General features: G+C 38.9%; 1 protein-coding gene across 5 annotated transcripts in view; it reads right to left on the bottom strand.

The window, feature by feature from the left end:
* bcas3 (BCAS3 microtubule associated cell migration factor) overlaps nucleotides 1-27111 on the bottom strand; it is a 241720-nt gene that overhangs the window by 184044 nt on the left and 30565 nt on the right. For all 5 annotated transcript variants that reach the window (XM_058745647.1, XM_058745646.1, XM_058745648.1 and 2 more), the window contains exons 11-15: nucleotides 25773-25856; nucleotides 22722-22892; nucleotides 20139-20232; nucleotides 7317-7450; nucleotides 1806-2070 (exon numbers count right to left, since the gene is read on the bottom strand). In XM_058745647.1, coding sequence (XP_058601630.1) covers nucleotides 1806-2070; nucleotides 7317-7450; nucleotides 20139-20232; nucleotides 22722-22892; nucleotides 25773-25856 — 748 coding nt within the window. The remainder of the gene's footprint in view (nucleotides 1-1805; nucleotides 2071-7316; nucleotides 7451-20138; nucleotides 20233-22721; nucleotides 22893-25772; nucleotides 25857-27111) is intronic.

Raw genomic sequence — 27111 nt, 5'->3', positions numbered from 1 at the left:
TGTCTCATCGGGCTGAAGCTGATAGGACTAATTGTTGACAGGTGCTTCTAATGCCCGGCTTTGAAAAGCGAGTCTGATTTATGACAGGGCTTCTGAGGCCCACTTTCATGGTTGCTGGTAACCATCTCTACACGGGACCCCAAACATTCCGGCCCTGTGATGTCACAGCTTTGCTCAACTCGAAGTGAAAAAAAGTTATTTATATTGTCTCTGAGACAGTCAAAAGTCACTCAAATTAATAACATGATTATTTAAAAAAATATATAAAAATAGTAGTAAGAAGAAGGATGTATTACATGTAATAAATTATATATCAAATAAAATATATTTTTGTATATATACAGTAGTGGCCAAAATTATTATAATAATGATTAGAACAGAATTCAGTTATTTCTATCTTTTGCTGTAGTGTGTCAGTAGGAAATATCAGTTTACATTTCCAAACATGCCATTAATTGTAATAATCCAGTGAGAATTTTGTGCTCCACACAGAGATCTGATCTGATCATCATCCAGTTTGTCTGGAATGACATGAAGAAACTGAGACAGACTAAATCCAGAAGAACTGTGGCAACATCCTCAAGATGCTTCAAGAAACCTACCTACAGCAAAAGACAGAAATAACTGACTTAAAACCATTTTTCAGCTGGTGAAAATAATAGTGTTCTAATCATTTTGGCCACCACTGTAGGTTTAAAAGTTTAAATCTTTACTTTAAAAATGTGGCACTTATAACATTATACACTGTAAATAAGCAAAATGCAATGCAGCAGTAAAATAGATTATTTGAATGCTTATATCTGTATTCAGATTTGGATAGAGGCAGCTTCTAAAAAAAATACATTAAATTAATAAATAATAAAAACAGAAATAAATAAATAAATTATATTTATATAGTCCATAACATTTCAATTTTAACTTTAAAAATGTGGTTATGCTGAAAATCAGCAAGATGCAATGCAGTAGCCAAACAGATTATTTTGATACATTATTCTGAGGCTTCTAAATTTTATAAATAAATAAAATAAATAGTTTACATTTACTGATTTACATTTACTCTAAAATACTTTAGCAAACTATTTTTTGAAGCACCAGTATAGGGTCATTTGATATATGACTTTGGGTGGCAGAGAAAGTGAGGCTCTCTTGAGCCATTTGGGAAGCTCTGCAAACACCCTGCGGCTGACTGGAGTCTCCTGTGTCCGTATCAGCGGGGTTCTTTCGGCGAGCACGGGGGTATTGATTAATCAGACCTCTGCTTTACGGAGTGGGGAGTGCTGATGGGCAAACAACACTGACAGGCGTGCCAGCTCCTGTGGCAATCAGCACAGAGATGAGAAGTATGTGTGCTGGTGGGTGGGTGGGTGTGTATGTACGTAACGGTCAGACGTGGTCAGTGATAGTGTGTTTGCAGCCAGGGACAGTGTTTGACAAACATCACAGTGTTGTGACAGAGGTCAACAGGCTCAAACACAAGGTCTGCTAGGGTGACTCGATTAACCCCTGAATGGCCAGGATCTACTTGCTCCATTTCAAATTCTAGTAAGATGCCTATTAGCTATGAATTCAAGAAACGTATATACATGAAAAATGTAAATATTACATTTTAGAATTTCTCTTTAATTCAATGTCACCAAAAATGTATATAAAAAAAAAAAAAGTCCACAGTAATTAATTAAAAATTGATCATTTTGCCATCTCAGTAGGTTTTCAACAGAACGACTACTGTGTTACTAACTTATGAACGATTGCAGAAGTGCAAGAGGTGCATAATGTTTCCAAAAAAATGCATAATGTTTGCTAACCATGTAGTGGTGATCCCGATGGGCTACTAGAGAGGCCAGGAATGGGGCTACACCGGCCACCCTGTTTGCTGCTCAGCTCTTGCTCGATCTCCTCTAGTCCGGCACTCTTCTGGAAACGGCTCATGCGATTGACCACACGTGGAGACATGTGCGTGCGTGCGCATGGCGCTCCACCGTACGGATTGATGGGAAAGACATGAGAGGTACCACGAAGAGTACTGATCACCACCCAGCGGCAGTCATGGCTGAAGCAGATGTCCTGCACCTAGAGCAAGGGTGAGAGAAGACAAAGGAAAGAAGCTCAAAACCAGCTTTCAGATTTGAGTTGGTTCGGATTTGAAAATGAACAATCACCATTAAAATGTACGAAATCACCATTACAGGATGCTTTTTGAGTATAGGGTCTTGAGTGAACAGTATGAACAATACAGTAATGCCTTTCCTCCAAAATTTGGCTTAAAGTCAGAATGTAACAGAGGTAGTGGATTTTCTTTTGTATTGGGACATTATCATTCTTTGGTTGGAACAGCAGCTAGGCTCATTTTTTCTCTGTTTGCTTTTCTGTTTCTGCCATGGGACGGGAATCCTGAGGTAACTAGGAACTACACATGCTTCAGTCTGGAATGGATCCAACCTCTTATGAAGATCTGAGATGACTGAACACCTGAGAAGAGATGATGCCAACCCCTCCGAGGACCTCAGATGACGACAACCCTGAACCAATGTACAAAACTACCAAATTTTCCTATAAGTTTGATCACAACATATAACCATTGCTGTTAATTGTGTTCACCGTTTGTTTAAATACATGTCATTTACTAATTGCATGATTTTTACTGTGCATTTCTGCCAAATGGACATCACCTTGACATAGTCACTCACCACTGATAAACTACTCCTAAATGTAATGTAGAAACTTTCATTTTCTGTGAAGCTGCTTTGTTTGTAACGATTTGTATCATGAAAAGCACTATACAAACAAACATGAATTGAATTGAATTGAATTGAATTGGGCCATACATTCAAGTTAAACACATTATCAAAGAAAAATAAATGTGGTGTGGACTTGGTTCTATCCATTGGTTGTTGATTGGACGAAAGCAGATCTGAAAGCAAGCTTGCAGTCGAAGAGGACTAAATTATTGGAGAAGTCTGGCACACACCAACACAGTAATATTTTAATCCTAGTGTTTGTATTTATATATACATAATAAATATACACAGTGCACACTTATATATTATGTAAAAAAAAAAAAAAAAAAAAATTTTGGATGCGATTAATCGTTTTGACGGCACTAATTTTGAATAAAACTATTTATTCATCAAATTTTTTTTTTTTTTTAAAGTATCACGGGTTCCAAAGAAATATTAAGCAGCACAACAGTTTCAACACTGATAATAAATCAGCATATTAGAATGATTTCTGAAGGATCATGTGACACTGAAGACTGGAATAATGGCTGATGAAAATTCAGCGCTGCGTCACAGAAATAAATTATATTTTAAAGTATATTAAAATAGAAAACCAATACTAGAAATTGCAATAATATTTCACTGATCCCAAACTTTTGAATGGCAGTGTACATATGATGAAATGAAGCGTATGCATGGATGAATCATACGCAATATCAATAACACGCATTTAGAAAATGGACTGAGTGAATTTTAATTTCATGCCAACTTTAAGGAATGCAACCTGACTTCTGTTGGAATTTTCAATAGGGTTAGTCATAAGAAAGTTTCTGGCAAAGATAAACAGATAAAATCTCTAAAAATGTGTTACGAAACACTTGAGAGGAATGAGAAAGAGGTGCTGGTAATCACGCCTAGGCACTCGGATGAAGAGGTTTTGGAACTGATCACCAGATCTTGGTTAATGGCATGAAAAACCTGAATATCTAACCTGGCTTTTGCATTTATAAACATCTTAAAACAGATGAACCATGAAACAGCAAAAGTGTGTCCCGTGCTTCTTGTGTTTACCACTCTAATGTTCAGTCTACGCTATTTTTAAATTGTTGGTCTGTGTATACATGCATCAGATGGCTGTAGAATCACACCCTGTTTTTTCAGCATCTTGCGTCATGAGCATAGTTTTATAAGACAGTGTCTTGAAATCCTATTCTGTTTTTGAACACAAGAGCGTGCCCTATGTTAATGAATATAGCTCTATGAATTGATGGTAGACCTTCTCCAAGACATGGTCCAGAAATCTTACGCTTAGCTTTCCGATACAGGACTCTGCCGTCAGCAAGGTTCAACTAATGGCTTTTTTACAGCACTTTTTATGGATAGCCATCAGCTACTGGAATGCAGCTGTCTGGAGATCTGTCTGATTCTAGGTCATTCTGCTCTATCTGTCTCAGATCAGTCTCACGCTGAATACGCCAACTCGGAGATGAGCAAATGAATCAAGATCAATGACCATTTCCTGTTCAGGGACGACACCACTCCAGAGATTTTCACCTGCAGGTGTAAAAATAAGATTTAGGTCTGAGATCTATAAATTAGATAATCAGACATAAATCAAATGAGCTGTTTGGTCAGTCATGTGCTGCTCAGAACAGCTAAAACAGTGTATGGCTTCAGGCAACGCAGCCTGGTGGGTTATTTACCTTTACGCACACTAAGGTCAGTTCGGAGCAGGCTGGGAGTCAGTACAAGCACAGTCAATCAGCCAGCCAGATAAGGCCGGGTGCCTGCGTCCGCCCACAAGGCATTATCACTCCTTTTATTTGTTCTGCTCAAGATAATGCATCTTGGAGGGTGCTTGCTTTCTGCAGTTTTTGCTGTTTACAATGCCAGATCAAAGCCAACGCATGGCCAGGCAGCAAACCTGGCATGAGCCGGTGACAGATTAACCACCTTTCTCATCTCAGCGGAGCTGCGGGCCACCTCGGCCCTGTGCTCACAGAGGAGGGAAAATGAGAATGTTTTACACGCTCGGTTCCAGCTCTTTGCCATGCCTGGAGGTGCTGGGTAAGGTAATCACACCTTCAATATAAGGAGCAGGAACGAGAAGAACTTAAACTTCACCCACGGGCCAGTAACCAGCCAGCAATTCGGCCTTTTTCACCTGGCTCAGAGTGCATTTGAAGGGTAAAGGGACAAAGAGAATTGTGAAAAGGAGAAAAAAAAACATACACTAATGGGCTTAATAAATAAGTGCAATAGAAGTTAAAAACGACAAGTCTTTCTTATAGAAATTACACTTGACTGTGCTTCAGTTACATGGCACTCATAGGCGAATAACGCACAGTTTTCATTCCACTGCAGTGTTAATATTTGTCATGTAATGAAGGATTTAAATTGGGAGAAATATGTCTGGCATGCTTTTAGACATCGAACGTGTCAGTGAGACTGCGAGAGTGTGAGTCTATGAACTATAGCAGAGATCAGGTTTGTGTGCATATCCAAACATGACACTGGCTGAGTAAGTAAGGGTCTAGGCCCTTTCGGAATAAATATTAGTTCTACTTAAGCAAATAAAACCTTACAATTTGCCAACTGAAGGAGATATTGTGGTGGAACAGCTGCAAGGCTAAATGGATGAAACAGCATTTAGGAGAGAGGAAAACTAAATCACTGCAGTTATTTCCCAAACTGATTTGTGCAATAACCCAATAGATCACAAAAGTAAATTAAACTTTAAAGCACCCAGATAGATTACCAAGGCTTGGCAGACGCTAATGATCAGATCATGTCCTTAGATGTCCGCTTCAACTATTCAACCTGAGTATAACATTACATAAAATACAAAAAAAGCATGTGGATTTAACCATCTTCTATTGGTTTAAAATTCTAACATACGTAAAAATAAATAAATAAATAATGGATTGAATAATGATCAATATGTTTGATCAAATGATCAAATATGTTTTGAGACCACTGCACATTGCCTTAACCTAACTAGAAAAGAAAATTAAAAACAAAAAGAATAAATATGTTACAAAGTGAAAATGAAAATAAAAAAGTAAATAAAAATACAATAAAAAATAATTAAAAACAGAATATTATTAAAATAGGAAAAAATGTATTTTAATTTAATTATATAAAAATAATATAAAAATAAAATAAAATAAAATTTGGCACTTCAAATCATGTGACTTGAATAGCGATTGCTGTTACTTCTCCAAGCAATCAATCCTGCCAGATGATACTAACGATTCTAGTTTTCACAGAAGTTATAAATTGTAAACTATGTTTTACTATGCTAAAGTGAGGTAAAAATGCAACAAACATCTGGCTAACTGGATGGATAAATTGCAAAGCCCAATTCTGTTTCAAATAACACCATTAGCTGTTCTATATTCGTAATTTATAAAGCTGGGATGAAATGGGAAAATTACGGAGCCTATATTCAGTGCTGCCAAGAGCCTATTTCCAGGGATTTAAGAGAGAGTGGTGTAAAGTCGCAAGCGCAACCATATTGTCCCAGTGGGAATGTCCTCTCGTCCATGACCTCATAGCCTAAGATATCGTAGGTGTTACAAGCCCCAAGCTTGACCCCAAGGTGCAAGAGTAAAAGCTCCGGTCAGGAGCACAATCTAAGCTCTCACCAGCCGTCTGAGGTATTTTTAGCAACTTTTCTCTTTTTTTGCAGCCTTGGTGATTGAAAACACATTGGCAACACTAATAGTTTCAGGTCTTCAGATTCCAGAGTGTTGAAAACTGATCATGGGAGCCACAGGGGAGGAAGTTTTAGAATAAGCAAAGACTAACTGCTGAGAGCACAAATATTTCACGTGGGTCCACGTAATTTTGTTTTGAACTGGGGGCAAAAGTTCTCCAGGTACAAAAAAATGCATGTGCTGTGACCATGGAAAAGCCCTGATGTTCTTAACCTTTAGTTGGTGGACAGTTGAACAGTAACTAGATCTTCAGATTACAGTTACACTCATATTTTTCATGTATACTGCAGTAGCAAGGGACTATGTATCTCATTGTCATGCTTAAGATCAATCAGATGGGTCATACCCACACTTTTTGTCTATCATACACTGCCCTATATACTACAAAAGAGCCCGAGACAGCAGTACTGTGTTCTGGAGCTCAGTGGTACCAAGTCTTATGTCTCTTGACAGTATTTAGATAACATGCGGGGATTCACCGACGATGAAAAGCATGTTCAAATTGCACATTTCCAGAGCCATACAAGCACAGGCAACCGTAAACAGTTGTGGGTGGCCCACAAAGACTTTAAATGATTATGCTAATGATTAAAAGAGCCCGGGAAGGCAATATTTCATCTCAATAACTCCCCCGAAAATAGCCTGAGTGTACATAGGCATGTGCGTGTGAGCAAGGGATGGAACAAGGAGCTTTGAAGTTTGAATTAATATCCCTGTCCATGTATTACTTGAATGCAAGACAATTTCTTTTTATTGTTGATACATCTTCCATTTGGAGGATACAAGTTTATGAGTTTGTACCATATGTGCGTGCTAAAGGACAGTGCTGAAAGTAAGGAAAAGCTTTTCTGTAAATGTGTGTGTACATGTGTGTTCACACCTTAGCCTCAGTCTCTCCTCTGTGAAGCGTGTATAGATGATGAACCGCACTCTGGGAAGATGCCCATGGGTGAGTAAAGATTTGGAAAACGTGGAAGTCATGGCCAAGGGTGTCTGCAGTCACCAGTAACATACCTGTAGATCAGAAAAAGAAAAGTGCCATTTATTTCACCACAGTGCACCTTAGCACAACTAAACAAACACGATTTCCCACAGTATTTGTGACACAGGAAATGATGTGACATAATTAATCAGTTTTCTGAGATTAACTGCAATTTTTACATTTGATAACATCACAGCATCATGATGAAAGGCACATACTTAAGAAAATATAGCTATAGGAATTGGGATAAAACATTAGCACAGCCTCAGGAAATGGAAAAAATATATAAGTGGAAAGTAACATAATGCTTGATTAATGTGGATCATTCAAAGCAACCAGTGCAGCATTTATTTCTTGAGGCTACAGAAATGTTCCTCCATGCTTTTTAAGTTTTTAGTATTTTCCCAGCCCTAGTTAAATTTTCTTGGGGTTTACCATTTGGATTTGGGAACTGGTCTTTCTGAATTGTGGCCTAGTGATAGTCAATGCTTGTTCATCTATCGATGAAAGTGGCAGGAAGTGCCACTCGAAATATATATCTCATTTGAACATTTACTTGCTTTAAGTGCACCAATTCTGGGCTTAAACTGAGAAGAACATACTGCAAGTTAAAAATGATGGCACCCAGACTGCTGTCAAGTACTGAGCATTTCATGAGACACGTTTACATGGTTGTAAAGGGTAATCGTGTTCCACTGCAATTTGTGTTCTAGCATTAACTGCATGCCAAGATCTTCCCTCAGCTGTCCGGGCCAGAGAGTATATGGATTTGTTTTAAACACAACCGCAGGAGAACCCAAGTGGAACCTCTGATGACAGGGCCTCTCATTTTCCCACTTTTATTTGAAGTTAGTGAAACTACAGAAAGTATAAGCTCTTACTGTAAACAACACACTTACTAAACCACACCAGAAAAAAACCCCGAAGCGAACCTTCATGGCAACGCAATGCCGCATACAACTTATTCCTAAAAACAGTGTGACAGCTCTACAGGCTATTTTCCACACACATGAAAGTCTGGTCACTACCGCTTTGGAAAGTTTCTCCAACACTACGATTAAGATGGATTTAGCCGCTGGCTCTCGATCTCACTGCTGTAATTTAAGATGACAATAATTAGTGATTTTCCAATGCTGAATCTCTAATGCGGAGTTCACAGAGGGGTTTAATTTGTGGCGAGCATTTATTGGGTGGTCTGACAAATCTAAAAAAGAGGATATCGCCGGAAGATCAGACGAACTCTCGCACACATGACAATGGAACAGCGGCCGTCCTAGATGAGCTCATCTGTCCTATTTCTGCCCGCGTTATTTTCGTTTTCACACTTAGGAATAGCATCTGCTTTAGGTGTGGCTTTGCCATCTCATTGAGCGGTAAGACAGGAAGCAAGGGGGATGGGGTTGCGGCAGCGAAGGAAGGGTCACGCTGAGATTGCGCCTACGAAAAAGAAAAACAGAGTCGGCCAGTGAATTAGACAGCGGTTAGCTATTTATGCTGTATCAGAAGACTAAACCAAGTTACGGCCTGGCCATAAACTAACCCACGCCCCAAATGAGGTGCCAAGCCACAAGAAGCATTTGCGTCAACTGGGAATACATGGAAGAGAGTGCCTTCTAATTATAGAGGCTACAAACGGAAGCGCAGAGTGATTAGGAGTTTAGGCGCTGCGGTATGTTTATCTGGGAGCTTCCTCTCCCTCACCCCGCCGCCCTGCCGCTCTCGCGCTCACCCTGGCTTTGACAGATGAGGCTTGGCCAGCTTGATGGGACACAAGTTTGCTGATGGTACACTCTGTTCTCCAAAAGCCAGTGGAGAATGGAAACCGAGCGCTGGGGCTTTTGTGGCCTTGTTGAAATACAGGGCCTCGCGAAGAGGCGTCAGTTGGTTAGCCTGTGGGAAGCTAAATTAAAAAGAGAGCTTCTCTGTGCTGGTAAGCAGCCATAAAATTTCAGGAACCTGAGATGTTAAAGCAATTTTTTACACATCCTATTTATAACACCTCGACGTCAAGGCAAGAGAGTAATTTATGACTTTTAACGAGAAATTATGCGAGTAAATGGGGGTTGTGTGTATTTGAGCTACAGTAATAATGCACACAATCTACATGATATAATACCTAATCAAATATTTGAAAGACTAAGGGGATAATTCACCCAAAATAAAAATTGTTATCTTTTACTAACCCTTTTGTCATTCTAAATTTGCATGACAAAGAATAACACGCTCTGGCATATTTTCTTTCTTTAAGTTCTTTTAGGAATATCGTTCTCAGATCTGCACCAAAATAATCAGTCCAGGATTCTCTGAACAAGTTGGTCTCGGCACGATTGAAAACAAATTCTGAAGCGGTTCACTTGTATTGAGAAATCAACCGACCCAACGGACCAATGAACCAAGCGGTATCATAATTCATAATGGGAAATGCAGTATTCAAAAAGCATCAGTGTCTAATTCTGTGGGTGATTAAGTTTTAGTCATCGCAGTAAAACAAAGCTCTTTAGCTTAAAAAGTCATTGCTCTGCTACAAAATGGGTGCACTGCAAAGAATAGAGCCCCGACAAAGTCTTGATTCCTGCTCTAAATGTATATAAATATATATATATATATACACACACACACACATACACAAATTTTTCTGAATACCTAACAAATTTTGCTGCACTTCGAAATGGTGAAAACAAATTCAATTTCAAAAACAATTTCAAGCCCAGTGAAAACAAAACGCAGCATTGTAACAACTGAAGTTCCCATTTGGGAACAAAGCAAATGATCTACAGGTCTGAAAATACCCTAAAATCTAATTTTAAAATGCATGTAAATAAACAAAGTTTTATTGTGTTTGTCGATTTGTATTTCAAGGCTTTTAAAATTGTACATTATCAAAAGCAGTTTACTTCTGCATGTTAGTACGGTCTGCGTTTATATGAACTGCGTAACCCAGTTTATCCTTTCATGCAGATTTGGCTGTTTCTCACTAAAAGGCACCCCAAACAAACCGACATTGGACACCAAACACTGAAGAGTGATTCTTCATACTTGCATTCATTGTATTGTTGTTCTCTCCTTAACAAGTCTTTAAACACAAAACATCTGCGAAACCTCCTCACAGCCATGTTTTGTTTCAAAAGTGTCTTAGCCATTCTCCACGACCAACTCGATGATCTCAGCAGCCCGACAAGCAGAGGCCTCCAACTTGGCAAAGTCGGAGAACTGAAACAAAAGTATCCCTTTCAAATTAACAACACTCGTCTAAGACCTTTGAAAAAGAGGAAATCTGTAATTATAAACATGTGGATAAACCTTTAAAGGGCGGACGCTGGGAATCGGTGCGCTCTAATACCGCAGACACGAACTTTATGCAAAGAAGAAAAAAAAAGAACAAATAAACACATCAATCACAGCATTTTGTCCTTGTGGCTGCCCACATTAGTTGTAAAAGCACGACCGTGCGTGCATGTGTGTTTGTGGTCCTTTGTGAGTCCATTGGATGGCCTCCTCTCCTGTCATGCTGCACTTGTGGAGGTGTTTATGAAAGCTGTGGAACACACACACACACACACACACACACAGGGTTGCACATCTCACATCAAAGCCGCCCACTCAAGCCTGGAGCGAGCAACACTCACTTAGTCCGGAGGCCACCCTCACTCCAACCATCAGATAACAGTACTAAGGAGAGGAGGAGACCGGCATGGGTCAACATGCAGTCAATAACTTGTTAATCTTTTACAGACTAAGTGAGAACTTCTAAAAGCTGGGCTGTTTGATCCAACCTGGAGGCGGCTCGTGTTTGTGTGTGTGTGGAGTCGAGGACGGGGTGGCAGAGTGGGGCCTGGCGTGGTGACTGTGCAGTGTTTCGTGGTGAGCCGGGCAGATGTAATGCCGTCTCCAGTTTCCATTCCTCTGGCCGGCAGGGATGACTGCTGCGGATTCCAGAGGGGGCTTGCGAGCACGTCTCACAGAGTCGTGCGGCCAGGGATACTGTTTATCTAGGCACGTTGGTACCAAGGATATGCTCTTTAAACATGGTACACTGCTCCTGTGGGCATGCTGGCTTGGAGAGGCACTCAACGCTCTTAGCTACGAAACCACATCCACAATTCAATTGAGAGCTTTGAGGAAGGGAGGGGAAAAAAAGTTGGTGGGAGGAGGAAAAAGGTGCCCACGGTTCATTTGATCCACATTCAAGTGTAACGAAGGAGAATGTTTATGTATTTGCTTTACAGCCAAACCACCTGTAAGCGCTTGAATATTAATAGATCATAAAGGCCTTTTCTCAGCAGGAGGCAATCATTACTTTAATACAACACTTCAACGAAATTCGCCTTCTAGAGAATCGGCGTAACAAAGGTGACCATGAGGTCACGTCCATTAAGGAAGGATGGATGTGGAGGTTATCACTAGGCCCACACGGAATCTGGACACTTTTTTTACTCACATTTCCTGAGCTGTTTTTGGAGGAAATTCTGTCTAATAATAGGCATCAAACTTTCCCTGGGATAAGTCGTATATATATTGTTGGGAAGGTTACAGATTACAAGTTAATTTATTTAAAATGTAACAAGTGGTGTAACTATTTCAATCACTTTAATTGATTACATTTGATTACTTTTCAAAATTTCTAATGATTGTTTTGAACTGTTAATCATTTTCAAACATTTTATGCAGGCAGGGTTAACCTACAGTCATACTCAACAGTGATTACGGTCAGACATTTAAAATCCTTCATCACTGGAATACATTTTTATCATTCGCCATGGTGGCAACGCGTTCACACTACAGCGACTTTTGTCACTGCGTGTCGCCAGGGGCTGGCGATGAGGTTGCTATCGGGCGTTCCCACTACTGGTTGCCTTGACAGCGAATTAGGTTTCTTACCGCTACACACAAACATTTTGGAGGCAAAAGACTAATTATAATATAAATATGAATTAAATCCGTACATACAAACAAAAACGAATGAGAAACAGAGCCTACTTTTTTCCATTGCATATGTTTATCTATGGCTGAGAGGAGAACGATCACATGAGCTCTACCATCTTCTTTCCTGAAAGTTGCTCTTCATTTGCATAAAGTTGAAGGATTCTGAACTTTGTCGTGTCGCTTGACACGCCCCATTCGGTTGCCAACGGTCGCTGTCGCTCGTGTCGCCGGGATTCGCAAGCTCTCCATTAAAATGAATGGGATCGTGTCGCTTTGTCTCTTGTAATGTGAACGAGGCTTTATAGACAGTTTGTAGCCTAAAGCTTAAAGCGGCAATGTGAATTGATGTAATTGGCAGATGTGGTGCGCTGCAAATCCAAAAGGAGAATGAATCAAAAGTATCAGAATAGCATCACTTTACTAAATGCCCTTTAGATGGCAGGAGGCACTGTGCACATCAAAAACAGGAAAAGCAACAAATTAATTTTACAGAAAATATACAAATGTAATCATTAACCATTGTAATTATTAACATTTTCATAAGTAACTATAATTTAATTACAACATTTTTTTTTCTTTTTTCCCCGTAACTGTAACAGATGAGTTACATTTACTTTGAAATTAAATTACGTATTCCCGTGTTACTCCCCAACACACTATACACATATACACACATACATACATATACATATATACATATAGTATATAGCCAGTACAGTATGTGTATGTGTGTGTGTATATATCTTCATGCTATTATGTGGTGTTTAATTGTTTAATTAAGAGATGAAGATAATTTCCATATGTGAGGCCACTGAGTTCTGGAGAGAGGAAAAAAAAAAAAAAAGTTTACTCTCTGAGATAAAAGTTAATAAAAAAGTTACCCAAGACCAAATTATTTTCTTCAGTAAATATTTATTGTATGATTAGATTCCTTCAAAGTTATTTACACCAGTCAGATTATCATACTCACAATATGCTGTAGGCCAAATGACAACATTATATACACGATGCAAAAAAAAAATGAAATTGCATGTGGCTTTGCCAAGTGTTAATTGTGAACACTGCCTTGTTATCCTCAGCTAACAATTTATGCAGCCATGAAATCGCTCTCGTAGGTTCTTGTTGTGGATCTGTCTACGGCCACAAAATGCAGCTGATGCTTGACAGCAGTACAAATCTATTTTACGCTCAGCGGTGGAAAAGCACAGTCTCCTTGAAAAGCTTAGTCAGCCTAAAACAGGCCTTTGTGTAATTTTTGAAAGCCCCAAATAAATGAGCTAAACCGCAATCTCTAGATAAGAGTCTGACTGCAGAAAGGAGGAGTATGGAAAGAGAGTAATCCTTTCTCAGGAAACAGACAGTCGCTATAATCTCTTTCCATTTCAGCGCTCTCTTTTATTTTAAAGGGTTCTGTTAGCTAATTAATCCTCTGAAACATTTACCACAGCAAATACGATTCCACAATTCTTTATACCGTGCTTCAATGTTAATGCCCTTAATTTGGGGGATGACCTTAGGATTTTCTCAGGACAATGGATCATTCATTGCAGCTGAGGTGTTTGGAAAACTAACGTCGGATGTTCCTTGGGAATCTGGTGGAACTTTTGGAGACTAAAGCCAACCGGCCAACCAAACTAATTCAACTGCTAAAAAGCCTCTAAGCGTAAAAGCATAAAGCTGTCAGCAAAAACGTGGTCCACACAGGCAATCCTTTTTACAAAAACAAGCTAGAAACTAGAGGTGAAGAAGAAAAGTAACTCTTCTCAGGTCAAGAGGAATGAAGGGGGGGATCAGGGAGGATGCTTCCATTGAAGCCTTGAAACCAAAGCGTCTGGCTAAGGTTTTACAACTACAAACTGAGGTACAGACTTCACAAGACACTGCTTTTACCACCTTTTGGAAACACCATTAAAAAAAACAGCCAAGAGACAACTTCTAGTTTGTTTGTTGGACAGTTAATATGTCTGGAATTGGAATTTTCAACACTGTAGCTTGACTGACTTAAATTAAATTATATTTTAAAATTCAATTATATTTAAATAAGAATTATTCAATTGTACACAGTCATTTCTGGTAATTTAAGGACAAATCTGTTGGTTCTATTAGGTCATCCTTGCTCAAAGCCTCTATTAAAAGTCAACTCTTCATTTTAGTTGAATAAAATAAAATAAAATAAAATAAAAAGAATTAGATTAAGAATTGGAACAAAAAGAGTAGGGGCCAGGGATTTTAACAGCTATTGTGCAGAATTTCTATATATGGGGGAAAATATTTGAAAGTTTAACAAAACACTGAAAAAAAATCTATATGCACATCATCAGATTTCACAACACCATTATAAAATAGAGCTCATGCTCCAGGCAAATTCCACTAATGTCCCGCTCTTCACTTGCAATGTGCATTAAAAGGCGACATCTCAGCCTGGGCCTTTAATCCCTGCTGACTGTCCCACTGTGCTCAGGCACGACACGAAATGGAATGTGATACACGGTCACAGCCCCATTAAAACACACACACACACACACACACACAAATCTGTGTTTGAATCTTGCCAAATTATAGTTTCTAAACTCCACAAACAAGCTTTTTCAATGAAGCAAGATGAGTTCAGATCCATCCTTAATTGCTACCTCTGCATGAAGACATGGCTTACTACAAACTCAAGGAAAAACAGAGAACTGTATATTATGTCGTTATGTCGCTGTCACTATAAAAAAATAAAGATATTTCTTAAATATGTCTTTTTTTTTTCTTACATAACCTTTTTTTTCCTTTTTCAAACTTTTCTTTATTTTGTTCTCTAGACAACATGAATCTAAAATCTAAAACACTCCAGCTGGCTGTTTGTAAGTGACTCGTGGGAGTGGGTGCTAGAAAGGCCACATCCGCAACAGACAAACAGGCACTTCAGATCACCCTTCCCCTTTAAAAACCCACAAGCAAACACTTGCCAGAATGAACTGAGCTAAACTAAGCTGCCTCGCAAGAGCAGATTCCTTGATGCTTATCAGTTCCGTGATTGAGCGGAATTACAGCGAGTCTCATGGGCCATGAGACCTGTCCACCCTCGCACTGCACGCGACCGTACCCTCACACCAATCGCTCACTCTGTTATCGATTAAGACCAGTTTAGCACCATTTAAACTTTGTAGAAACATCCTCAAAGGGAAGAAGAGAGAGCAGAAGAGGACAAGGAGTGAAAAACAGATACTCTGGCTAAAGTGAATCCAGCACGCCGCTGTTCGGAGCAGCATCCTTTAATTATGCGCCTATGAATAGAAGCTCCAACACCACAGCACAAGCGCCAGCTACCCGACTGGCCGCCATTTTCTACCCTCGCCCTTCTGTTTTTCGTCCAACACACACTGTTGAGTTGGATTTCTTACATAAGTGCTTTTGATTTATTTTATTTTTTTTCCTCAGTGGAGGTTTGCACGTTCCAGTCAATGTCAAGTCGCCACATTGTTTCTTTTCAAGTCGGCCTTTTCCCTTTCTGAAATCAAAACCGCCCGGATGGAGCTGCGGTTGTGCCTGTGGCCAGAGTGACACTTTCAACTGTGGCTTCAGCATAGTTAATTTTGGACAAGTCAGGCTAAACTTCTCACTTAAAAATCAAGCTGGCGTTCACGTTCCTTCTCAGTGCTGAGGAGGCATTTCTTGCGAATCTCAAAGAGCTGGTTTTGATCATGTGTTAATGATGTCAGGAACGTAAATTACAGCATGGACGTGAACACCAGTCTCGGGGAACGTTCAGCCTGACCTTGTTAGTCAGCATATCTAGAGGCTTTTTTTCTGTATCGAAGACTATGGGGATTTCTTCCAGCCTTCCTGGTGCCAAACAATTTCATAACTCAAAACAATTATTATAGCCCTTTCGATTTATGCCCGAGCAAATGAGGTGATAACAGACACATCCCATTATTTCTGAATAAAGTTGACAGGTGAAGGTTAAACGGTTTGAAGTTTACAGCACCCCGCTGTTATCTAAAACAAGCCGCCCCAGAGCACTTTCCACATGAGGGCAGATGACGCCTGACAAAGGGCCACACTGGGGGCTCAGCACTCGGGGGACCAGGACTGGGGCCTCGATAGGCTGGGACAAAAATCTTCAGAGTAACCAAAACATTACAGAATGAGGAACCAAAAAGCTGAGATTCTCAAACACAACTCATTTAACAATATTTTTCATTAAATTGCATTTAAAAAGGCATTCAACTGAATAAAAGTGATTGTAAAAAACATTTACAATGGTACACAAGATTTCAAATAAATTCATCAAGGAGTTGTACACAAAAGGGTCATAACAGTTTACAAAATAAAAGTAACAAATGTTTTCAACATTGACAAGAAATGTCTCTTGAGCAACAAATCAGCATATTAGAATGATTTCTGAATGATCATGTGACACTGAAGACTCAAGTAATGTCTGCTGAAAATTCAGCTTCAACATCACAGGAACAGGCTAAATTATATTTTAAATTATATTACGATAGAAGTCATATTTCATTGTATTACTGTTTTTACTGTATTTTGATCAAATAAATGCAGCCTTGATGAGCAAGAGTCTTCTTTCAAAAAAATCTTACTGACCGCAAACGTTTGAGTGGTTGTGTACATATAAAAAAAAAAAAAAAAAAAAGTCAATTAAATAAATTATCATGAATATGTTTACCAACTTTTTTTGTGTCTAAAAATATTTTAAAGTCCAATTCTTGCTATTAATAAACCATTAACTACAACCTTTGCCTCAATAAACTATTAATTTGCTGCTTATTAATAGTTAGCAAGGTAGTTGTTAAGTTTAGGTATTGGGTAGGATTAGGGATGTAGAATATGGTCATGCAGAATATGTGCTTTATAAGTACTTATAAATAACCAATATGTTATTACTAGGCATGCTAAAACAAATAGTTAATAGTGAGAATGGGTCCCTATACTAAAGTGTTACCAAAATGATATATTACGTAACTCCTTTAAAAAAGCTATAGACACATTTATGCTGGAAAATTATGGCATATGATTGCCTATCTTCACAACTTTACTGATAATACTGGTAATTTAAAATGCATTTACACCATTATTGTCGAGCCCTTCACATAATTCTCCCTGCAGCATTTCAGATTGATTATGTAGTCACGCTTGTTTTTATTGTGACCTTCAATTCTTTGTTGATCTAAGAAAAACACACATTTGCACTTATATTTGTACAAGTAATGTCCCTGAGCAGGCCTTGATTGTTGACTGTATGTTTGCTTTGTCCCGTGATCCATAGCGCTTTTCTCGGACTCATGAAGATAAAAGGACTACCGGGCTGAAAGTTCCAGTGCAGTTGACCATAGTGGTGGGACACTGACTTCACCTTCACCTCCTGCTCCACACACGCTAATGGGGAAAAGGTGGCTTGCTACTCCTGAGGTCTAAAGGTTAACCAATAGCGCCACCTAGAGACAAACATGTTCTGTCCAAAGTGAGGTCAGGACAATCTAATTAGAAGGGTGTAATTCACTGCATTTTATTCCCTCATCTTTTACATGAATCGAAAGAATGCAGTGGTTCGATAATGCTGAAAAATTAGAAGGTAAGAATATGGGGCTTCCAAACTGAGAAGAATGAATGAATAGGATTTAATAAATTAGTACAAAAAAAATAGAAATACAATTACTAAAAGCAAACAAGGTTAGTCTTAGTCTTAATAGATAACAACTTGAGAAATTACTCATAATAAATTATATATATATATATATATATATATATATATATATATATATAGACAATTTTCTGACTTATATTTCAATTATTGAACAAACAAAAACAGAGAAAAACAGAAATAACTTGAAACAAATGAGACAATGACAATAATAGTATAGAGCTGTAATTATAATAAATCTATTTTAAATAAAAATAAATTTAATAAAAATAAAAATAAATAAGTAGATCAATGTTAAAGTCCACAATGTTTTATTTTATAATAACAAATAAAATATGCTAATTAATTAATCAATCATAAATGAATAAGTTATATTTACTTGTTCTAAACTGCTCTTTGCATAAATCATCTTTATAATATTACTGCACCCAAGCTCAGTCACAGGCAGAGTTTTGTGGCATGGCTTGGCATCAGTTCAATATTGTGCGGTTGATACAGAACATCCATCAGGAATGTTTTGATGAACTAAGATATGCACCATTTCCTTACAATCTTTTAGTAACCAGATGCAAAAATCATCTGCACCAGGGGGTGTATACTAATGTACACAATGACTCATCCTCAATGGAGTCTCCCAAAGTATTTCTCAGCAAGGACAGATATGTGAAGGATTTCACTTAGGGCAATGGCTATCATTAGCTTTCAGCACCTTCTTATTAGAAGGACTCTCAATCTGCGACACACACCTTACAATGAGCCATTGTGACTGGACTGGATATCCGGAGAAACAAACATGACTATATGTAAAATTGAAAAGTGATCAGATATCTGCCTATCAAAATGAGCCAAGATGCTCGTTCAAGGGCAGGTTAAGGACAATGCTACCATAGTTTTACTGTATTTTTCCATAAATTCCAAGAAACAGTTGGAGCCAAGGCCTAGTGACATAAAGTCATGGTGCTCAAGCAGGAAAGAATCATAAAATTAAATTAAATAAATCCTGAATATAAATAAAAATCAAGGTGCAAAATCCAGCAGGTAATGAATAACGGCCCTTATAATGACTAAAGCATGTTGTGACGTGGCTGTCTAAATGCGCTAAGAATTATGAGCCTGTCCTGTGCCTTCTGAATAGCACAGCTCTTCTCATCTTTAAGGTATGAAATTGTACCTGTTCAGCGCTTGGGGTATTTCATTTAAAAAGAGACCAAGGGCTTTGTTGACCTCAATACACTTCAAGAGAGACAGACATGAACAAGATCAATGAGCACTAAATATTCCACTACATGTTAAGAAGAGACAAGAGAGAAGAAAGAGAAGGATGGATAGAGAGGAAAAAGAGGGAGAAATGACAGTGACCTATGTGCCTGAGGGTATATTCATCAGAAGACACACAATGGCTGTTTTTCAGAACAATAGATCTTAAGGGCCAAGCAGACAGTAACGCTTAGGGAACAAGATGAGGTTACATGTAAAAAGGTGACATGACTGACACCACCATTTCCTTCTCAAATGGGCCTTATTTTACACTTTTGTTTTCCCCTGAAGTCCACTTTTAATATCAGACAACCTTTCCTGCATTAAAAACAGTCAAACTTTAGTTTTAAATGACCATTTTTCACCCTTAGAATTAAAGGAATAGCTCAAACAAAAATAAAAATACTGTTAAATTTTAAATTTAACTTTGAAAGAACATATGGAAAAGAGAAGTCAGCATCTCCATTTAATACTTCCAGTTGTGTTTCACAAAAGCAAGAAATATACAGGTTTGGACAGACATAAAGATAAGTATAAGATGACAGAATCTTAACTATCCGCTTAAATAGGTTGCTACTGTACCTTTAAGACTTCTATATGAACATGCACTCTTTTATGATTGGCTATCCTCCACATACCAGTGAAGTACAATGTTGGTTATCAGAGCAGGTCAAGACAGCTGCAGTTTGGTTTATATAAATGATCTGGGTGAACTAGGAAGAGAACATTGCATTGTGAACAGAATAAATCTGCATTGTATATCAAATTGTTTTAATTCAAAAAGGCATGGGATAGCCACAACGCGTCCCCTTTAAGACCATGTAAACGCCTGCCAACCAAGTTTTGTGCTTTGGTAGGACTCAGTGAGGCATCAAAATGAGGTGTTCACTTACCACTCGGATTAAACGCCATGCAGGATATAGGCTTATCGTGTGCTGGAAAATGCGCAATCACTCCTTCTCCATCAGAATCCTCACTAACAAGAACCTGAAACATATACACCCAAAAAACACACAATAAAGCTACAGTAAGTTGACGGAGCTACATAAATAAAAGCTGACTTCTTGTTTACCTCACGTCTCAGTGTTTTAGACACATAGCTGGTCATTAGTTTTACAGTGGCCTGTGCAATCTGATCTTCACAGTTACATAAGATTTAATCAGTTTTACAAAGATGTGTTTTGGCATTTTGTTTAAAACAAAGTGTGTTCCAAGTTGTGTTCCATTGTATGGCGCTGAAAAGGTTTCCATGTGTTTTTTTTTTTTTTAATGATCATCATCTATTCCCCATCATGTCATTCAGCCTTAAACATGTTGCCCTCTTGCGGGTGCTTAACAATTATCCTTGTGTCTACTTTAATCCAGACTGGAAGATTTTAGCTTTAAATGACGCATGTTCTGCAAAATAGTTTCATTATGGAAATCAAATAGACATTTTTTAAAAGATGTCCGCAAATATCTTGGTGTGAACACTGCTTCAAAGAAATAAAGACTAACCCACATGAGCACGGTGATCAATGTGCATATTCTGCCAAAGCCCACATCGCAACAGTTATGTATCAGACAGGAAGAATAAGTGCCATGTTGAAGGAGTTAAAACAAACACAGCAGGAAGAAACTCTATAGTATCTCTTCACGTTTTGATACCCAAAAGAGATTAATAGCTCCCAGTTAAAAGAACTGTAATATGAAGCCGTAATTCATCTACTCATGTACATTACTTCAGGAAAAGAAAGAAAGAAAGAATAAACAATGTTAATTTTTTCTTTATTCAATAAACCAAATATAAAATATACGAAAAACAAAACAAAATAAAATAAAAAAGTAACAACAAAAAGTACAAAAGTAAAAATAAAACAAAAACAACAAAATAATAAGAATGTTAATTTTATTTATTTATTTAATAAAACAAATATGAAATTAAAAATCAGTGGTAAAACTTTTTTTGCATTTTAAATATCAAACATTTCTCCAAAATGGGTGTAAATATTAAAATTCAATATAAATTCTGATATCTTTCAAACAGCCTATCAAACTCGAAAGCAAAAAAAGAAAGAAAGAAAAAGGAGAGTGTGTTGCTCATAAGGGGCTATTCTCTGGTCAGTGGTCCTCTGTTAAGTTTGATCATGAAAGAGATTATAACTAAGCCCAGACATGAGACAGCCGGAGAGAAGAGTGATAAATCTAGAGGAGTGTTGCATTAAGGAGCAAGGCAGCTTTTAATAGGATCCAGTCCAAACAGAAAACAGCCTTGCTCTAAAACCCAGACATTTATTTCAGACTGCAAAAAAATGCCCCTGTGACAAAAACCAGATCGCTTTTATTAGGGGCAAAAACAGACAATGTTGTTCTGTACAGGAATATACTATTGCTTTGCAAAAGTATTAGTGTGCAGATAGCTCCAAAGAGCAAATAAACTTCTTGCAGGAAATACAGAGCTGCAAGAGGTGGATGATGATGATGATGATGAGGGGGTGGGGCATGTCCCCTGAGACTGGGAGTTGGGGAGATGGGAAAAAATGCCAAGACCACTGCTGGAGTCACGGGAGAATGGAACTGACAGTAAATTCCATAAAGATGCTTTGTGTGAACATTGAAAACATGACTAGTCCGCTTTGGGAGGAGCACAGCTTCTTGTGAGGTTGGCTTTGGAGCGGATGGCGATATAAACACAGGAAACCTCTCTTAGAAAGTGTTGACTCTGGTAAATCAGAGTGGTATAGGTTAATAAATAAGCACAATAAATCACACCTCTAAATAAGAGTGACATGTCAATCGGGTCGCGGTAGACTCTCTGGGGAATCGAGGGTTTAACTATCACATTTTTAACAGCCCACTAAATGGGAGGATCTATTTACATGGGTCAGAATCAACAGGATAGCGAAACCTGTTCCAACTTAACCTTTCTCCAAGTAAAAATCCTTGAACAGAAGAACTGCAAATATTAAAGTTAGCCTTTAAACTTAGTGCTCTATTAAAGTGCTCATGTGTCACACACCTACATGTCCTCTTTTTAACACACATTCAGGCCTTGGTGGAAAAGGAAAAAAGAGACCTTTTCCGTAATGCTTCTGCAATGACCTGCCTGTGATCTCATGCTAAAAGGCTATGGTTGTGCCAGCCAAGGGGGAAACAGCCACAGGAAGTGGCTAAATCATGAGATCAGGAGACTGCGGCCTGGCACGGAGTCTGTGAACGAACGGTGCAGCATGTGCTCTTATGACAAGGTGATGACAAACCCCTTGGGCCACAAGAAGCACTAATACTGAATGAGTTATGAATGGGATTAATGGATTATTTATCTCGGAGAAAAGGGGGATGAATCCGGGTTCTTTCGGATCAAGGTCAGATGGATGAAGAAAGTGCCATAAACAGACACACTGTTGTGATACTGTTGCGTGCTAAAAATCCCATCATTAACTCCATCCCTGGAAAAAAAACTTTCATATTATCATTTATGAGTGAGCATTTTGTACCTGTCCTTCTCCCACAGTGTGTGTGTCTATGATGGTGACCACACCAGGCTGGTGAGGGCTGCGGCGGGTACCACTATGAGCAGTGCCCTCCTCGTCAGGTGCCCCTGATGGCAGTGTACCGGCGAGCTGGGTCACGACCTTCCCCACCATTGTCAGGCCCGTCTTCAAAGTCTGACAGGAAGACAGAGACACAACTTTAAAAAATATTTAAAAATCAAAAAGCTGTAGTGGTTTATATTAGTGATGCACAGAATTTTTTTAAATATCGAAACAGAGAAACTAAAATTTCAGTTTTACAAAAAATTAAAACGAAAATAAAGTTTGGGCAATTAAATTCATCTTTGGAACACAAATTAAGATATTTTTCCTGAAATCTGAGAATTTTCTCACTCTGCATAGACAGCAACGCAACTGACACATTCAAGGCTCAATCAGCAGCACCATATGTATGTGCCGTGGTGCTCTCGTGAACACGCGTCGAAGACTGACACGGAGGAGAAGAAATTGTTGAATAAAGTCATTATTTTTGTTTTCTTTGCACACAAAAAGTATTTTCGTAGCTTCATAAAAGTACGGTTGAATCACTGATGTCACATGGAGTATTTTAACGACGTCCTTATACCTTTTTCAGCAAAAATATCTTAATTTGTGTTCCAAAGATTACAGGTTTGGAACGCTATGAGGGCGAGTAATCAATGGCAGAATTTAAATTTTTGGGTGAACTATCCCTTTAAAGATCCATCCGTGCAATAAATGTTTGTACAAGACATTCCCAATGTACTGAGAACACGACACCTTGAACAGCATATTCAGTATAATAACCCAATGTAGTTTTAGTTTTTGTAAATATGAAGTTGGAAAAAAGTGGAATAATTAAATCTTTTGAAGTAAAATAAACATTTTTTTTTAATATTCGATAATTCATGCAAAGGGTTGAAAGAAAAACATGTAATTCAGCAACATTTGTGCCAGTTAAACATAAGTACTATTGCAACACTCAAATCAATACAGCAAACAATGTTCGCACATCCAGAGATTTTGTTGAGCAATGACCTAAAAAACATGTTTGCATCCAGTGTTTGAGGCAATGTCAACAGACAGGTGTGTGAGTTAGCCGTGTAGGCTAACGGTTAGTGTTTGTGCGAGTGAGTGTCGATGTTTACTCTGAGCAGAGAGCTGAGAAAAGATGTCCAATTTCTGGCAGTCAGTGCAGTGTCTGCCACCAGCCGGCGGCCCCCTCCCCTCACCGACCCTGATCAATGGGGACTGTTTGGATTAGCACTAAAAACTCTAACTGCAGTGATTAGAAAACACATTAGTGTTGATCAATTAGGAGGCAAACGCTTCTCTTAATAATTAATGGGGCAAAGCAATTTACACACAGTCAGTTAGTGGGCTTGTCAGAGCATTCTCCAAAGGTCCCAACAAACACAGGCGCCACGAGGTATTGACGCTGCCGCTTGGCCTGAATGCCTGATTAAGCTCTCTGGGGCCTTGGCAGACAGACACACACATAGAGCAACGCTCACTCCATTAAGTGAGAACTAGAGGAGACCCTACTTAAGCTGTGCTATCCACTTACCCCAAACACAGTTCACAACTGCAGAGGTCTGAAAACAGAGCCCTGGGGCACCCCGCTCATACAGACTTGCGGCTGGCACAATAACATCTCTCTTTTGGTCACATCGCACTCATTTACACAATCTGTGCCTTGCAAGAATTCAATTTTGCAAAAGGCACCCTCCCCCTCCTTTTTTGTGATTGTGTTACAGGATTGATGGGAGATGGCCCCCTGGCCCCCAGACGGCCGCACTCAGAGCCACTCAGCACAGGGACCGTGTGTCAAAGCGGAGGAGATGGTTATAAATCACAGCCCCGTCTGCAGACGGCCTGTCTGCGTATCAAGGCTTTTTTAACCTTGTTTTCCTCTCTGCTAACCTTTGCTGTGCTCCTTTTGATGTATACCGCCATTAAGGCTAATGGCACTTCTCTCACGTAAGCCGTTAGCGCTCGTTAGGCAGTGATCAGGCCGGCGACCGGGGAATACAGATGTGGGCTTAATAAATCAATTAAGCAACAAGGAGAGGAGACTGGAACCATATGAAAGGTTAAGCACCAAGGTTCTGGCACCACTAAATGAACTCTAGTGGGTCTCTGAATCACTGAGGACTACGCCAAGACCGCTCTGGGATGCTATATGGTGAATAAAGTGAGTGGAACAGCACACATTATGAGCTTCATTTAGAGCAGAGCAAACAGGAAAGAAAGCTTGACTGAAAATACACAAATAAGTGCAAAGAAAAAACACAATTGCAAGAGCCAGCTAAAACTTAAAAGGTTTAAGCTGATTCCTTGCCTTGGAAACAGGTTTATCATGAATTAATGTGACACAGCTTAGGATTACTAGGCCAATCATGTCTTAAAAATAAAGGTGTGATCATCCTGAATGTCCTTGAAGTGCTACAGTTTTAAATAAAAAAAATAAATGTAAAAAGTTTAAAGAGTGATTTTTAAACGCAGTGCACCAACAGTTATAAATGTCATTTTACAAAACAATGGCCAGTTTTAATCATATAATACAAAATTAATAATACTCATAAGAACGAGAAGTCAGCAAGACACAACTGAAATAATCTGTGCATAAATCATGCCACAAGTGTTGGACAAACGTGTAGACTAATGTGTCAATGTGGCCTCAAATCGTATTTGGACACTAAAGCCACTCAAAATATATGGATTTAGAAAGGATGGATTAGACAAATAAATAATGTTTTTCTCTAAACTAGACAGGTTTTACTTTTTACCCTAAATAACCCATCAATGTTAGATGACCAGAAAGTATTTTTAGTGTCTAAGTATCTATATTTTTTTATAATTAATACCTACCAAACTTCTTTTTTTTTTTTTGGTGAAATGCATTACTATAAAAGTTTGCTTATTCTATCTATTTGACATTTAATTATGGCTTAGGTGAGCAAATACTTCTTCACGCAACTACCACGTGTTGAAGCCAGTGACTTGTCACAGCAGCGGTAAGAAGCGCATACTCACTTTAGCAGCACTGATGACAGTGGCAGTGTAGGACTGGGCATTATCTCCACAGGCCCCACCACGGGACTGATGACACCGGATCAGCTACACACACACACACAAACAGAGACAGAACAGAGTCACATTATCATCCAGAACCTTTCAGCTCCCCAGCACTCATTAACCCACAGAGGCCTGTCACAGCCCGCGCCAGGACGTCTGCAGGCGGGCACGGTGAGTAAGAGGAGGAGGAGGAGGAGGAGGAGGAGGAGGAGGATGCCATTAGGACAACAAACAGTTCTTCAGCCCCATTCTACGACGCACTCCCTCTAGGGTCCATGTCCCAGACCTATACAACACTTCTACTGCCATTGGCCAGAAACTCATTACCTTTGCCCAGACACACTGTCCCATCTGTCCATTATTAAGCAGCAAGTGGCCTCTCTAAGGCAAACAAACCGCACCCATTACATAAATGATGGTGAATCAAGGGTCTACTTAATAATAATATGTCATATTATATTGTTAGCTCATATTGATATGACACACACTCTCTTTATAATGATATGTGCAATTCGTAAGAAATGAAAACATTCATAAGACGGCTGCAGTTTGATTTAAGGTTAAGCAAAGCAAAAAAGAATCAGCAACAAATCCATCTTAAAGGAACACTCCACTTTTTTTGGAAATAGGCTCATTCTCCAACTCCCCCAGAGTTAATAAGTTGAGTTTTACCGTTTTTGAATCCATTCAGCCGATCTCCGGGTCTGGCGATAGCACTTTTAGCATAGCTTAGCATAGATCATTGAATCCGATTAGACCAGTAGCATCGCGCTCAAAAATGACCAAAGAGTTTCGATATTTGTCCTATTTAAAACTTGACTCTTCTGTAGTTATATCGTACTAAGACCGCGGAAAATGAAAAGTTGCGATTTTCTAGGCTGATATGATTAGGAACTATACTCTCATTCCGGCGTAATAATCAAGGAACTTTGCTGCCGTACCATGGCGCAGCAGGCGCAGTGAGCGCCTGAAAGTAGTCCCCAGCTAGGTAACTAGTTATAATATAGCTGGGGACTACTTTCAGGCGCTGCGTAATGTCACTGCGATATAACACGATATAACTACAGAAGAGTCAAGTTTTAAATAGGACAAATATCGAAACTCTTTGGTCATTTTTGAACGCGATGCTACTGGTCTAATCGGATTCAATGATCTATGCTAAGCTATGCTAAAAGTGCTATCCCCAGAGATCGGCTGAATGGATTCCAAAACGGTAAAACTCAACTTATTAACTCTGGGGGAGTTGGAGAATGAGCCTATTTCCAAAAAAAGTGGAGTGTTCCTTTAAGGAAGGCCT

Source organism: Onychostoma macrolepis, chromosome 15 (genome assembly GCF_012432095.1).
Source record: "Onychostoma macrolepis isolate SWU-2019 chromosome 15, ASM1243209v1, whole genome shotgun sequence".
NCBI classification, from domain to species: domain Eukaryota; kingdom Metazoa; phylum Chordata; class Actinopteri; order Cypriniformes; family Cyprinidae; genus Onychostoma; species Onychostoma macrolepis.
The sequence above is the reverse complement of the archived record's forward strand: the minus strand, read 5'-3'. Positions and strand labels throughout refer to the sequence as shown.